The 16,512-nt window shown below is 44.0% G+C and overlaps 1 protein-coding gene across 1 annotated transcript; it reads left to right on the plus strand.

Annotated features, from left to right (window-relative positions):
- Positions 1-12,801: 12,801 nt before the first annotated feature.
- Positions 12,802-14,156, plus strand: gbp (glycogen synthase kinase binding protein). The gene has a single exon (XM_034226210.1). The coding sequence runs from the start codon at positions 12,924-12,926 to the stop codon at positions 13,335-13,337; it is 414 nt and encodes a 137-aa protein (XP_034082101.1). The 5' UTR covers positions 12,802-12,923; the 3' UTR covers positions 13,338-14,156.
- Positions 14,157-16,512: the final 2,356 nt, after the last annotated feature.

A 16,512-nucleotide genomic window follows, 5' to 3' on the forward strand; every position in this document is an offset into this window, starting at 1 on the left:
GGACTAAACGTTTTAAAATGTGCTGAAATACGGATTTAGTTTAGTTTGGAGTAATTTTTTTTCCCCATTAATTTCACTGAGCTTGGACCGAACGTAAGGCGGCGGAGTGGAGGCGGGACTTAGCGAATACGCAAGTGCACATGCTCTTTGGAGCGAATGGATGCAGAAGATCGCCAAAGCTCCGGGGAAACTCCAGGTATTTCTTTTTGAAAAGACTGGCCATTTTGGCTTAATTTTCCACTGAGCAACTTTCATACAGTAGGAATAATGGGGTCCCGCCTCCAGCGTTGCATCCAGCTCTCTTTGTACATCCATGCATCGGAAGGATCGGTTTTAAGAAGCTTTGGCAGCGATCCAGAGTTTTGGAAACCAGATAAAGAACTGATCAAACAGGTCTATATTCAGAGTCCAAACAGTCAGCAGTGTAGAGTGTCAGGGTTCCTAGAATCAGACGGTTCGAGGGACAGAAATAGCCTCACAAGCTGCGGGGAGACGAGACGGGTCGATGCCGCTCAGTCACTGTTTGCAGAGGAGGGTTTCGATGTGAGAACATTTCTGATAGCCTACAATACCCCAAGGCCACTCAGCCTGACTGATGCTGCATTTAATGTCTCCATCTTTGTTGTCGTGAAATATCCAGTTGGGCCTGGCTCATTTCGTGGCATCTGCAGGCAGTAGCAAGTACTTCCGGCGTCTGCCACAGAGGCCACTACTCTGTGGCATCTGTGGCAAGTACTTCCGGCATATGCCACAGATGCCACAACTTGCCGAGGCATCTGCCGCTGCTCAACGGGAGTTGCCACAAGATGCCAGAGTAAGAGAAGGTTTACGGTAGCTGCCACTCGCCTTCCGTGGCAAATGCTGCTATTTAAACCCGTATTTATCGTGTAAAATGTCGCTGTTTAGGCATGACTTTATCGAACTGATCTGTACACAGGACTGATGTGCGATCTCTATTTTTCAAAAAGATTATACATTATCATTTCTATTCAATTTTACTTGGAGCATGGTTTGCTAAAATAATCAAACGTGCTATATTTATGATGAAATATTGGCGAGTGAGGGATGCAACGCCCTTGGCAATTGTCGCTTCTTGAGGGGAGTTTCCACTGCTTGCTACGATAAACCAGGTGTATTATTACGAGTAAAGACAAATAATTAACAAATAAATATCTGTATTGACACAGCAACGTGTGCACTGGTGTTATTAGACTTGGCTACAGACTTAGGGCAGCTGTAACTGATTGCAGTTGCCACTGCTAGTGAGATGCTAAGGTTTACTTTATAAATTAGGCAAAGGACTTATATTTGCCCCATGCCTTCAGCAGCAGCAGCATTCACTTTGATTTGATCCCGTTATGAAATGTCATCATTTCGAAAATAAATAAATGCTACATAAACGTTATCTTGCACGTTTTATCGAACCATCTCCGTTTCTAACTTTCAATACATTTAAAAAGAGATCTCTCTCATCTGCGTGTGGGGGCGGGGCCTCACAGACATGCTGCTGCGCTGTGCACACAGTTCTGCCAGTAATGAATATTAGGATACATTTTGTGAGGAAACTTTTCCAACAATAATTCCAATAAGTATTCCAAAATGTATTCACTTCAGGTTTACGAAAGTAACTGGAATCAGATTAGTTGTTTTTCAAATGTAACGCGAGCTGAATACAGTTAGGCTACTTGATTTTTGTAGTCTGATTACGTAACGCCGTTACATGTATTCCGTTACAACCCAACCCTGTGTACAGATCAGTTCGATAAAGTCATGCCTAAACAGCGACATTTTACACGATAAATACGGGTTTAAATAGCAGCATTTGCCACGGAAGGCGAGTGGCTGCTACAGTAAACCTTCTCTACTCTGGCATCTTGTGGCAACTCCCGTTGAGCAGCGGCAGATGCCTCGGCAAGTTGTGGCATCAGTGGCATATGCCGGAAGTACTTGCCACAGATACCACAGAGTAGCGGCCTCTGTGGCATATGCCGGAAGTACTTGCCACTGCCTGCAGATGCCACGAAATGCGCTTGCTGTCTCTCGAAATATCTTACCAGTGCAATCAATCAATCCAATTTTATAATAATATAATAATAATAATATCGAAAATTTGGCTTGGGGGGGGGCTCTACATTCTGCACACCTTGCAGTGGACAATTAAAAACGTACAAAGAAAAACCAAAATAAACACGGGAAACCATATGATACTTTATAGCCCAACATAGCCACCTTTAGCTTAGCGGTGGTGACGTGAATTCATGTGACCGTGCTGTAGTTCCTTCAAAGCCCAACATTAGCCGCCTTTAGCTTAGCGATGGTGACGTGAAGTCATGTGACTGTGCTGTAGTTCTTTCAAAGCCCAACATTAGCCGCTTTTAGCTTAGCGGTGGTGACGTGAAGTCATGTGACCGTGCTGTAGTTCCTTCAAAGCCCAACATTAGCCGCCTTTAGCTTAGCGGTGGTGACGTGAAGTCATGTGACCGTGCTGTAGTTCCTTTATAGCCTAACATTAGCTTTTTACTCCATTGGACCAGAGAGACGATGCCTTCAGAGTCCGACTACAGAAATATGCCTTCAACAATTTGTACAGATCTTTTTATGAAGTAAAATAATGATGTCATCGATTGTCAATCATTTAAAGATGTATTTTAATTTATAATTCTAACTAAATTACCCACAAATGTCTAAAATATGTTTTCATCCTCTGCAAACTTTGTTTCTCTTACTTACTCTCGGAAAAAGTGCACTAAATTGTCTCAGAGAGAAAACAGTTCATGGAAACTCAAAGATAGAAGTTTGTACTAAAGATACCCACATACTCTATATATTTTAAATCCAGAAGCCTCACATTACCGTACTGGATTCTCAAAGGCACTTTTTAAAAGGTTGTGGATTTGGTGCCACCAGCGTGTAATCGTGTTAGAGGGCAAAACGTAATGTTGTCACGTTGCCACGTGTTATTTTTAAACCTGAACAGAGTCAGTGTTTATTCTGGAACTTGGAGTCTGTCAGTAGTGAGGGGGGAGGGGGGGGGGGGGGGGGGGGGGTTCTGGAGCGATAGATACTCGATCAAATAACAGAGGGCAGCAGGTCCATCTATGTGTGTGTGGCTAATTCATTCTTTTTTTATAGAAGTCAACCCAGGACACGGTTAAAAAAGTACGCATCTGAAATTAAAGAGAACATGTATATATATAAAGAAAAATATATATATATATTTGGATTTATGATGTATATATATTTTTTAATTGTGTCGGAAACACATCACTGCAACTCTGAATATGATAAATATTATATCCACAGAAAACACTGCATCTCCCTGGTTCCCTCAACAAAAATCTAAAGTATTTTTTCCATTAGCTTTTAGTTTTAGCCGCCTTTAGCTTAGCGGTGGTGACGTGAAGTCATGTGACCGTGCTGTAGTTCCTTTATAGCCCAACATTAACCTCCTTTAGCTTAGCGGTGGTGAAGTGAAGTCATGTGACCGTGCTGTAGTTCCTTTATAGCCCAACATTAGCCGCCTTTAGCTTAGCGGTGGTGACGTGAAGTCATGTGACCGTGCTGTAGTTCCTTTATAGCCCAACATTAGCCTCCTTTAGCTTAGCGGTGGTGACGTGAAGTCATGTGACCGTGCTGTAGTTCCTTTATAGCCCAACATTAGCCGCCTTTAGCTTAGCGGTGGTGACGTGAAGTCATGTGACCGTGCTGTAGTTCCTTTATAGCCCAACATTAGCCTCCTTTAGCTTAGCGGTGGTGACGTGATGTCATGTGACCGTGCTGTAGTTCCTTTATAGCCCAACATTAGCCTCCTTTAGCTTAGCGGTGGTAATGTGAAGTCATGTGACCGTGCTGTAGTTCCTTTATAGCCCAACATTAGCCACCTTTAGCTTAGCGGTGGTGACGTGAAGTCATGTGACCGTGCTGTAGTTCCTTTATAGCCCAACGTTAGCCACCTTTAGCTTAACGGTTGTGAACATTAGCTTTTTAATTCATAAATCATAAAGTGGTGTTAACATGTGGAGATTATCCTGCTGAACTAAACGTGTCAGTATCAGAAATGTTTGTTTGACAATCGTTTATTTTCTGCAATAACAAAAAATCACATGGAGGACTCCCATTGGACCAGGGAGATGCTGCCTTCAGGATCCACTAAAGAATTACATAATGTAACTTTTTTATAAAAGCCAAAAATGTGTTGGGTTGTTCAGGGTTCAGTTTGGCTGAAAATAATTATTAAAAAGCCGCTGTTTTACATAAATAATTACTGTTGTTATTGCATAGTGTTTTGGTGTTTCACTCTCCTCCTGCTCTCTCTCTCTCTCTCTCTCTCTCTCTCTCTCTCTCTCTCTCTCTCTCTCTCTCTCTCTCTCTCTCTCTCTCTCTCTCTGTGCCCTCCTTCAAACTGAACAACAACATTAAGCTCTTGGGCTTCATCACCATGAGAGAGGGACGACGACAGAGGGGGAGGGAGGGATTCTCAGAAATAGTAACTGACTGCCACATGTGCATCGACCACTAACAGGCAAACAGAGGCAGAGACCTGCAGGTCAGAGACACTGACCTGTGGTCAGCAACAATCACAACACAGAGAACAAACTCAGTGAGAAGTTAGAGAGACGATAAAAACAATTCTGAAGACAGATATGATAGATCTGAAAAGACTACACCTTATACGTTTAGTTGAGTTGTGAAGTTTCAGAGAAATGTGCAATTTTAGAGAAGCCCTATTCTGCTTTTTGGGGGTTTTCCCTTTTCTGCAGTGTGTTATAGTTTGTGTGCATGTAAATGGTCTGCAAAGGCTAAACTCCCTGTGTTCCCTCCAGAGGGAGTTTCGCTCCAAAACATTCACGTCACCACCACTAAGCTAAAGGAGGCTAATGTTGCGCTCTAAAAGAACTACAGCACGGTCACATGACTTCACATCACCACCGCTAAGCTAAAGGAGGCTAATGTTGGGTTATAAAGGAACTACAGCACGGTCACATGGCTTCACGTCACCACCGCTAAGCTAAAGGTGGCTAATGTTGGGTTATAAAGGAACTACAGCAAGGTCACATGACTTCACGTCACCACCGCTAAGCTAAAGGTGGCTAATGTTGGGTTATAAAGGAACTACAGCAAGGTCACATGACTTCACGTCACCACCGCTAAGCTAAAGGTGGCTAATGTTGGGCTATAAAGGAAATACAGCACGGTCACATGACTTCACGTCACCACCGTTAGCTAAAGGTGGCTAATGTTGGGCTATAAAGGAACTACAGCACGGTCACATGACTTCACGTCTCCACTGCTAAGCTAAAGGTGGCTAATGTTGGGCTATAAAGGAACTACAGCAAGGTCACATGACTTCACGTCACCACCGCTAAGCTAAAGGTGGCTAATGTTGGGCTATAAAGGAACTACAGCACGGTCACATGACTTCACGTCACCACCGCTAAGCTAAAGGTGGCTAATGTTGGGCTATAAAGGAACTACAGCACGGTCACATGACTTCACGTCACCACCGCTAAGCTAAAGGAGGGACACACACATTCCAAGCCTATAAAACCATAACAAGAAGGAGGGGTAGTACACACACACATACACACATAGATTAGGTGTCTGTAGTATCCCTCCTCCCCCCTGGAGTATTTCCCATGATCCTCTGCTCCTGGAGGGTTTTTGTTTTGACGACCTACTGCAGCTGTGAACAAAGAAACAGTCCTCTGAACCGTTATTCACACACCGACCAATTTAGTTGTTTCTATAGATTTTCTTTTGATTTAAGATTGCATTTCCATTACAGTTAGTATATATGACAACACACACACACACACACACACACACACACACACACACACACACACACACACACACACACACACACACACACACACACACACACACACACACACACACACACACACACACACTCATAGAAACATGTCTGATGATCTGCCAGTTGATCGCCAGTTGATTTCCACACTCTCTGTTGTTGTTTCATGGCAACTAACCACACCCTGCTGTGACCCTGATCCACTGTATCTCACACACACACACACACACACACACACACACACACACACACACACACACACACACACACACACACACACACACACACACACACACACACACACACACACACACACACAAACCACGTGGGGCTACGTGGATTCTTGGAAAGCAGCTCCAACGGCTGACTTCATTTTAATAAAGTGGTGTGTGTGCTCGACTTCCTGCATAGAAACTAAGGCCATCAGGAGCCGAATGTGTGTGTGTGTGTGTGTGTGTGTGTGTGTGTATAATCACGATGCTGCCAACTATCATATAACAGCATATACTGTCATAAAATAAGGTCAAAAGACAAATAGAGCTGCAATAATTCTGTCAGCTGCATCTCTATGTGTGTGTGTGTGTGTGTGTGTGTGTGTGTGTGTGTGTGTGTGTGTGTGTGTGTGTGTGTGTGTGTGTGTGTGTGTGTGTGTGTGTGTGTGTGTGTGTGTGTGTGTGTGTGTGGGAGGTGAGTGAGTGTGTGTAACTTGAGACAACAGCTGGAATATTAACCTTGAGTTAATCAGTGAGTACAAACACACCACATTAGTCCAGGTTTGACTACACTCACATATTTTCATAAAGTTAGTTGCCGCGTTACAAACATCAGGAGAAACAATTATGCAAATAATAAACCATAAATGTGCAGCATTTGTATGTTCTATAGGTTTGTGTGCATGTAAACAGTCTGTAAAGGACTCTTTAAAGTAGAGACACTACATGCTGATATACACCTGAACATCAGCAGGAGAGGACTCTTTAAAGTAGAGACACTACATACTGATATACACCTGAACATCAGCAGGAGAGGACTCTTTAAAGTAGAGACACTACATACTGATATACACCTGAACATCAGCAGGAGAGGACTCTTTAAAGTAGAGACACTACATACTGATATACACCTGAACATCAGCAGGAGAGGACTCTTTAAAGTACAGACAGTACATACTGATATACACCTGAACATCAGCAGGAGAGGACTCTTTAAAGTAGAGACACTACATACTGATATACACCTGAACATCAGCAGGAGAGGACTCTTTAAAGTAGAGACACTACATACTGATATACACCTGAACATCAGCAGGAGAGGACTCTTTAAAGTAGAGACACTACATACTGATATACACCTGAACATCAGCAGGAGAGGACTCTTTAAAGTAGAGACACTACATACTGATATACACCTGAACATCAGCAGGAGAGGACTCTTTAAAGTAGAGACACTACATACTGATATACACCTGAACATCAGCAGGAGAGGACTCTTTAAAGTAGAGACACTACATACTGATATACACCTGAACATCAGCAGGAGAGGACTCTTTAAAGTAGAGACACTACATACTGATATACACCTAAACATCAGCAGGAGAGGACTCTTTAAAGTAGAGACAGTACATACTGATATACACCTGAACATCAGCAGGAGAGGACTCTTTAAAGTAGAGACACTACATACTGATATACACCTGAACATCAGCAGGAGAGGACTCTTTAAAGTAGAGATACTACATACTGATATACACCTGAACATCAGCAGGAGAGGACTCTTTAAAGTAGAGACACTACATACTGATATACACCTGAACATCAGCAGGAGAGGACTCTTTAAAGTAGAGACACTACATACTGATATACACCTGAACATCAGCAGGAGAGGACTCTTTAAAGTAGAGACACTACATGCTGATATACACCTGAACATCAGCAGGAGAGGACTCTTTAAAGTAGAGACACTACATACTGATATACACCTGAACATCAGCAGGAGAGGACTCTTTAAAGTAGAGACACTACATACTGATATACACCTGAACATCAGCAGGAGAGGACTCTTTAAAGTAGAGTCACTACATACTGATATACACCTGAACATCAGCAGGAGAGGACTCTTTAAAGTAGCGACACTACATACTGATATACACCTGAACATCAGCAGGAGAGGACTCTTTAAAGTAGAGACACTACATACTGATATACACCTGAACATCAGCAGGAGAGGACTCTTTAACCTGTCAGTGTCGTGTATGAAGGTATTTGCTTCAGGAAGAACAACAATAACCTTTCTCTTGATTTTGCTGTTAATAATAACTGAGGCTGTGATGATGTTTACAACACAGGCCTGCAGGCTCTCAGCACAGCAACAAATAAGACCTTTGATCTTACTTCCTGCCATGTGCTGCCTCCTCACATTCCTCTGAGAGCGAGGGTGTGTGTCTCTCTCTCTCTCTCTCTCTCTCTCTCTCTCTCTCTCTCTCTCTCTCTCTCTCTCTCTCTCTCTCTCTCTCTGAATGCAGAACCTGCTGAACCCCAGCTGCTGGCCGCCCTCCAACTGCTATCAAAGTTGATCCTCGGGCTGAAAGGCCTGTTTTCTTTTCCGCTCGCTCTCCATTCAGCTCCCCGGCTTCAGTGGCCGCAGCCTGTCGGAGTAGAGTATGGACCTCATGATCACAAATGGGAAGTTTAAAGACTGTGTGGTTTAAAGATACAGATCAGTCACGGCTCAGAATAGCTGCCCAAACTTGAAGGAGTCGAGAACAAACTTAAGAAAGTACTTTCACAAGAGCTAGCTTTTAAAGTAACCCCCCTGCACAAAAAGGGCAGCAAATTGGACCCAGGCAACTACCGCCCTGTCTCTATTCTTACCTCCATCTCGAAAGTCATGGAAAAAATAGTATATGAACAGGTCGAAAAGTACCTCGCGGAAAAGAAACTAATCTATGAATTTCAATCTGGCTTTAGAACATCCCACTCCACTGACACATGCCTTCTTTATTTGAGCGACCACATCAAACAAGAGGTGGACGAGGGCAAGTACTGCGGCATGGTGATGCTGGACCTACAAAAGGCTTTCGACACTGTCAATCACCCCATTCTGATTGACAAGCTAAAAGCAATTGGTTTTGATAAACTATCGGTGAGCTGGATGCAATCCTACCTGGAGGGGAGAGAACAGATGGTGGAGGTAAACGGTACTCTGTTCCCCCCCCTCCCAGTGAGCTGTGGTGTTCCACAAGGAAGCATATTAGGTCCGTTACTGTTCCTAATTTATGCAAATGACATGTCATCAGCATGTGACTGCAACTTGTTCCTGTTCGCGGACGACTCAGCCCTGCTGGTCTCTGACAGGAACAGGTTGCAGGTTGAAAAAACCCTCAGCTCCGAGCTCGGCAGAATCTGCACCTGGCTCGCCGATAATAAATTATCATTACACCTGGGTAAAACAGAGTCCATTCTCTTCGGTTCGAAACATAATCTCAGCAAATCCGACGACTTCTCAGTTGCAGTGGGCGACATTATTGTCACAAGTAAGAAGGAAATTACATACCTAGGATCTATTCTTGAGGCAAACCTCTCCTGTGACAAAATGGCATCCAATGTAATAAAAAAAGTCAATCAAAGAACTAGATTCCTATACCGGATCTCCTCTCTGGTAAACAAGAACACCCTGAAAACTCTGGCAGGAGCACTCATTCAAGGGTCTATGACTGCTTGCACGTCATGGTACCATAGCACCTCCAAGGCGCTAAAAATAAAACTTCAAACATCGCAAAATAAACTGGTCAGACTACTGCTTGACCTTTCATCTAGAACCCACCTCACCTCTGCCCACTTTGACAACCTAGGATGGCTTAGAGTAGACGACAGAGTACAGCTACTTGCAATGGGCCTGGTCTACGAGATCCACTACACCTCTATGGTACCCATGTACATGTCAAAATTCTTCCCAAAGGTCAAGGAATACCATGATCATAACACCAGAGGGAGCTCCACAAATCATGTGAAACCCAGATTTGGCACAAAAAAGGGGGAATACACGTTTCGCAATTATGCCACATCAAGGTGGAACGCTCTTCCCACAACTGTAAAGGAAAGTAAAACTATACTTACCTTCAAAACCTCTCTTAAAGAGCACCTTCGGGGGAGAGCATTGCAGAACTGGCCCCGGTAATGGTACAAATCTCAACCTGTCGTTCAATGGACAGCTTCCCCCCCCCATCTATGTATATACTCACATTTTAGACTCTGTTACTAACTGTATATCTGTAGACTTGGTATGTCTTAAATGTCCGGTTAGGATGTATTAGAACGAAATCTAAAATGAAAATTGTAAATAAGCAATCTGTATGTAAAAAACACCTGTATGTAAATTGTAAATAAGCCATCTGTATGTCAAATATGTCTTATATGTCTTAAATGATATGATGAATTGGAAATGGGGGACCCTGATGTAAACAAGACGAAAGTCTTTCTCTGGTCTGCATCCCCTTTACAATTGTATGTTTTGAGCTGTACTGTACTGTACCCAATATACAAGCTGTTAATAAACTTTTCAATTCAATCAATCAATCAAAGGATGAAGCTGTAAATATTCAATGTTTTTCTTCCTGTTGAAAAATCACATGCTGCTTCTTCTCCTAATACTGTCCACTTCCTTCATCCAATATGTTCCTATAGTTGTGTTGCTTTAAACTCAGGGATAAACAGCTGATGACTGTTGTTTTTATCAGACAAACTGAATGTTTTGGGGTCTACTTTCAGCGGCGGATTAATCCACATTAGGTGCTCAAGTGAGTATTTGTGGCAGCAGGGATTAAGTGGGATTGAACGAAATGTAGACAATTTATAAAATGAAGAAACTTTCAAAACCCTTCTGACCGTCGAGGAGCAAATCATGAGCACTTCCATCAATAAACAATCATTCAAATCTAAGCTTAAACATCTAAGTAATCTAAACATGTGAAGTGAGTGAGTTAAAACCTTGACAGTAGAATAAAGGCTATGTTTGAATAATATGTTCAAAAAATAAAATGTGGCCTGTGAACAGATAACAGACTGTAAGTGAGGACACTTCACAGAATTGTTTATGTCTCACACACACAAACCGGGAGGAGGTGAGGTCACAGACACACCACACACACTCTCACACACAAACAATAAAAGGAGGTGAGGTCACAGCCTTCCCGTTGTTGTGGTGTGTTCAGGGACCATGAGAGAGAGCAGCTGCTGTTGCATACAAACAGGATCAGTGGTGTTTATCATCGCTGCTGACTCACAGACAGGAACACATGAAAGAGAGGAGGAAGTGTGTGACCCACTTTTCTGCCAGCTCACTTCCTCGAGTTGGGGAGCGACTAGAGAGCTAGCACAGTGTGGTGTATTAGTCCTTTGACTGTGATGCAGCCTTTAGTCTCTACGTGCAATGACTGCCTGTAATACAACACGTGGAATAACACTGTGCAACAAACACCTTTTATACAATGTATGAATGTTAATACTGGTTGTTCAATACTTTGACAGTTCAATTACTTTTTATAATGCTGCTACTTATTTTCTACACTTATCTGGGTTTATCTTATTGAAGTGTGCTTGCATCTTCATTCAACAGAGCAGGAATGAGTCAGCCTTTCAGCACTTCCTGTTCAACGCTTTTCTGAATGTGTTGTTGCTGTTAAACTGAACTAAGGTCTGTGGTTAACACGAGCTGAAGAGATTTCAGTAGATCTAATATGTCAGTAAATCCCCCACTGGTGGATTTAAAAACAGATGTTGCTAAGAAGTGTCTAAACATCATCACGCCCAACGTGACGGTCATTACTCTATTTGTAATCTTTTATCTGCACATCCCTTTGCTTTAGCAACATTTCCCCGATGGGACGAATAAAGCATGTCTGATTCTGATTTACAATCAAAAAGAAAATATACTTCATAAATATATCATCAACTGCGTATTGTGAGCTTTTGGTGTTGTTTGTTTTCGGTTTCAGGAAGTGATGACAGTTGATCTTTTTCTCACATGTTGGTATCTCTCCCAACCGCCACAACCTGCCTGCCATTGAGACACAGCCCAGCCTGCCCTCTGATTGGCTGTGGCACCACGTGGTGAGTGATAGTAGCTCCCTATATGGGCATGTGGGCTCTCTCTGACTGGAGCGTCAGGTTTAGGCCGCTGTTTCTCAGAAAGAGAAAGGCACACCGTGTTCTCCCACAGACACACACCCTCTCTCCTTTTGTTGGTGTGTGAACGCTGCCTTCTGATTCACACTCCGATCACCGGCGGGTGTTCTCACTGCACCCATTCAGCTGGTTATTAACAATGCCTCTGGTGTTCAGGCACAGACACACTGGAGTAAGTTCACCAGCTACCTACAGTATACAAAGTCATTCAAACTATTTCTATATAAACGGGCTTAAATCAGTTTCTTTACACTCATCATAATGTGTGACTCTATCTTAATGCAATGCAGACATAATGTGTGTATCAGTAGTGAACATATTATGGCTGAATCAAGGGTCGCATCATTTCATAACACTGGCTTTGAGTCGATCATTAATTCATTTCGACATATATTCTTAACACGGCATGAGCTGGTTCATAAAGCACTATGTTTGGATGCGTATGAAATAAAAATATGGTGTTATGATTGTGATTTAATGTGGGGGTATAAAGAAGGAGCCCTTTGTTTGTTTTGCCTGGACAGACAGCAGCAGTTATCACTTATGTAATGTCCGTCTGAAGGGCCGGTCCAACGCTGCGGGGATTCCGTGTTGAAGCGGGAAATTAAATCAACGCTTATATCGTAAAGCAAGAATTTCAATGTACTCGTTGCGCTGCATAGTTGTGAATAATGTTGTGGAATTATAAAATGGTATGAAGTAGTTCATTGCGTGATAGCAATGTACTTTATTTTGGTTCAAAAAACGCCCCTCCCCACTGCAGGGAACTTGGTACAGTCCAGAACGCGTCACCCATTGTTTACAAATCAAATCGGGTTGTCGGTTCCTGCCGAGCGGCTTGGTGAGAGCAAGTAGCGGCTCTCAGGCGACGAAACTCGAGAAAACACCCCGAAAACAGCCTGAAAACACAGCGAAAAGCCGCCACAATGCCGTGTCGGAAGGAGGACTACATATTCCTGGAGCAGTCCGTCACCGTGGACTCCAAGGAGGTGGACGCGCTGGTGATTAAGATCGGCGAGGCGCTGCAGTTGCACAGCACCAGCAGCCAGAAACAGAGCCTGAAACAGAGCGCGTCCTGCGGGGGGAAAGCGAGCAGCAGCGGGGGGGCTCCGGCGCAGAAACACGGCTGCTGCATGCGGATCCGGAGGGCCAGCAGCAGGGCAAATCCCTACAACATCCCCAACCAGGACTGGGACCAAATGAAGCCGTGGAGCAGGAAGAGGCTGGCCGTGGAGCAGGACGACCCGCACCTTCTGCTGCAAGAGCTGCTGCTGTCCGGGAACCTGATCAAAGAGGCCGTGAAGCGGCTGCAGGACTGTGGGGACACCGTGTCGTCCTGATGAAGAACCGCCATCCACACATATGTTAATGTCACAGGACTGGTAGCTACGTTTTCTAACCCCCCCCAGGCTGTCCTTTGTTACGTCAGCGGACAGTTGTTTGTGTTTGAATCCCCCCGGTGCTGCTCTGGACCCCAGGAACACTTTGAGGACTTTTCATTAGCAGGACGTTTATTTCACCCTTCCGAAGGCTACTGCCATCCTCCCTGAGATGTTGGGTGGAAATACACATGTTGGGTGTTTTCTGTGACTCCTGAACAATGGGTTGTTTTTCTATGAGATGAATGGTCGAGGCACAGGAACTCAAAACTGGTTCACTTCTTAGTGTGGTTTCGAAAGGGGGGGTTGGGAGGTTTCTCTAGCCATTCCCTGCTGTGGCAGACTGTTATGATGGGGGTTGGGCGGTTAGAAGTCCATTTTGTTTACAATCTAATGCTGGGTGTTAATAGCTGCTGTGCAGAGAGGAAGTGCCCCCTCCTCATTTCATTTCAAATCGGGTTGTTCAAGGGTCTTTTCGGTTGGCATTCCACGCAGGACCCCCCCTGAACCTCTGTCAACAGCAGCTCCACATTGCCGCCCTAGATCCATTTCATCAGACATGTGGGGGGCTTTCAGTGATGTAACCTTGTTTGTGAAAGGTCGGCCGTCACGTGGTGCTTTCACCTTTTTGGAATTCCGTCTGAGTTTTTTGTATTTGTTTCGTCTCGGCGTAAAGAAAGACGGCAACCACCGCTTCGTACCGAAGTATCTGATCATGTTCCTGAGTTATTCAGGGCCTTTTTTTGTTGTCTTAATAAAACTCATTTTTGTTATTCCAAACCTCCGCAGAGTTTTATTTGGGAACGTCTCTCACTGTTATTTCAGGAGTTTGCCTGAATGTGAAAACGTGCGTCCATGCGGCAACGTGAAGGACACATGCCGCCATCAGCCTATAAATACCCCCCCCCCCAGCAGGAAAACATGTTTTGCTGCGTGTGTGTGTTGCTGACGGTGTGTGAGTGTGTGTCTGTTACTGAGTGTGTGTCTGTTAGTGAGTGCGTGTGTCTATTGCTGAGTGTGTTACAGTGTGAGTGTGTGTCTGTTGCTGAGTGTGTGCGTGTGTCTATTGCTGAGTGTGTTACAGTGTGAGTGTGTGTCTGTTGCTGAGTGTGTGCGTGTGTCTATTGCTGAGTGTGTTACAGTGTGAGTGTGTTGCTGGGTGTGTGTGTCTGTTGCTGAGTGTGTTACTGTGTGTGTGTGTTACTGATGGAGCTGACATCAGGGTGAGGGTCTCCAGATGATCAGGGCACAAACAAATCCTCAGACTGAACACTGACACACACACACACACACAGTTAGGTCTACACTCAGGTCTGGCTCTTGTTTGTACAGCTCTGGGGAAATTAAGAACTGCTGCAAAAAAATCATAACCTGTGGTTGAGTAAAATGAACACTGTTGATTTAATCCATTTCACATTTCTCCCAGAGTTGCGGTCCTTTAGAAATACAGAACAAGTCCACCCTGCATCGATCCATTACCTCCAAGCTACGCCTTAACGGTGAAGGCTGCGTGTATAAACACCTCTTATCGTCCTAATGTCAAATGTTTTTTAAATTAGGCTTTTGTTTGTTTAGTAAAGACAAATCTCCATACATAAAAAAATAATATTAATGGTTTAAATATAAAAAAAAGATGCTGCGGTTTCAGATCTTAAAAAATGTAGAAGGCTTGAATGTGTACTTCGTTTTAATAAGAAAAAAAAACAATACTAATGTTTTAACTTTGGATGAGTTTAGAAAATCTATATTTGGTTGAATAACCCAATTACAGCTTCAATCATCAACATGAAGATGGGTGTAACTGTCATGTCATCTCAAATCTGCTCTGATTGGTTAGCTGGCCGACTCTGTTGTGATTGGTCTACCGCTCAGAGATATCCCGCCCCTTAGCCTATCAGGTACAATGTGTTGGTGCGCTAGCCAAAAGAAGCCAGAGTGTTCCACAGTGATGTCACCATGTTCAGGAAGTAAACCAATGGAGGCGTTTCAGACAGGGGGGGGTCAACTCCACACAGGGATTTGAGCGTCTGCAGACCATTGACATGCACCCAAACCAACAGCACACACTACAGGAGAGGGAACACCCCGACAAGCAGAACAGAGCCTCTTCAATTAAAGCCAAGCTGCCTGAGTTTCAGATTCAGAAAATAAATTCTGCAGTGTGACGACTGTACAGTTCCACTAGGGGGCAGTGTGAACACACACATACACACACACACACACACACACACACACGTTAAAACTGTAAACTGAGAGGAGGATACATTTAGCACCATGTCTGATGTCATTAAACAGAAACACATTAAAAACCAAGCGTTCAGATCCTGACTCACATCAGAGGTTTCTCCTGAACCGTTTTATTATTGCTCACTTTCCTTTCATCATTAATAACGATAATATTAATAATGGCCTCTTATTGAGCTCGTTAAGAAGAGACAACAACAGTTAGCATTACATAAAGCCATATTTGCATATATAAACATAACATTTCAGAACACTTTGAATATAACACAAGGTCTTCACATACAGCGGAGGATCAAATACACGATGCAAGTGTTCGAATCATAAAAACAATAACACTCCTTTGGGACTTTTATATAAAACGCCATAAAAGTGGTCATTTATGTGATTTGTTAAATGTAGAATAAAAAGTGCATTGTATCAGTCCAGGTGAGATACTGAGGGCCTTTCTCATTTCTCTAATTCCCCTCCTCGACTCCTATCCTCGTGTCTTAGTCCCGCCCACAGGAGATGCGAGCGGAGGAATCGAGGAGGGGAACCAAGGAGAGAGGAGTGGAACCGAGGAGAGAGGAGGGGAACCGAGGAGAGAGGAGTGGAACCGAGGAGAGAGGAGTGGAACCGAGGAGAGAGGAGGGGAGCCGAGGAGAGAGGAGGGGAGACGAGGAGAGAGGAGGGGAGCCGAGGAGAGAGGAGTGGAGCCGAGGAGAGAGGAGTGGAACCGAGGAGAGAGGAGGGGAACAGAGGAGAGAGGAGTGGAACCGAGGAGAGAGGAGGGGAGCCGAAGAGAGAGGAGGGGAACAGAGGAGAGAGGAGGGGAACAGAGGAGAGAGGAGTGGAACCGAGTAGAGAGGAGTGGAACCGAGGAGAGAGGAGGAGAGAGGAGTGGAACCGAGGA

This window comes from Gymnodraco acuticeps, unplaced genomic scaffold (genome assembly GCF_902827175.1).
Source record: "Gymnodraco acuticeps unplaced genomic scaffold, fGymAcu1.1, whole genome shotgun sequence".
NCBI lineage: Eukaryota > Metazoa > Chordata > Actinopteri > Perciformes > Bathydraconidae > Gymnodraco > Gymnodraco acuticeps.

What these genes read in the sequence shown, in the direction of transcription:
- gbp (XM_034226210.1), top strand. Translation starts at nt 12,924, where the DNA reads ATGCCGTGTCGGAAGGAGGACTACATATTCCTGGAGCAGTCCGTCACC.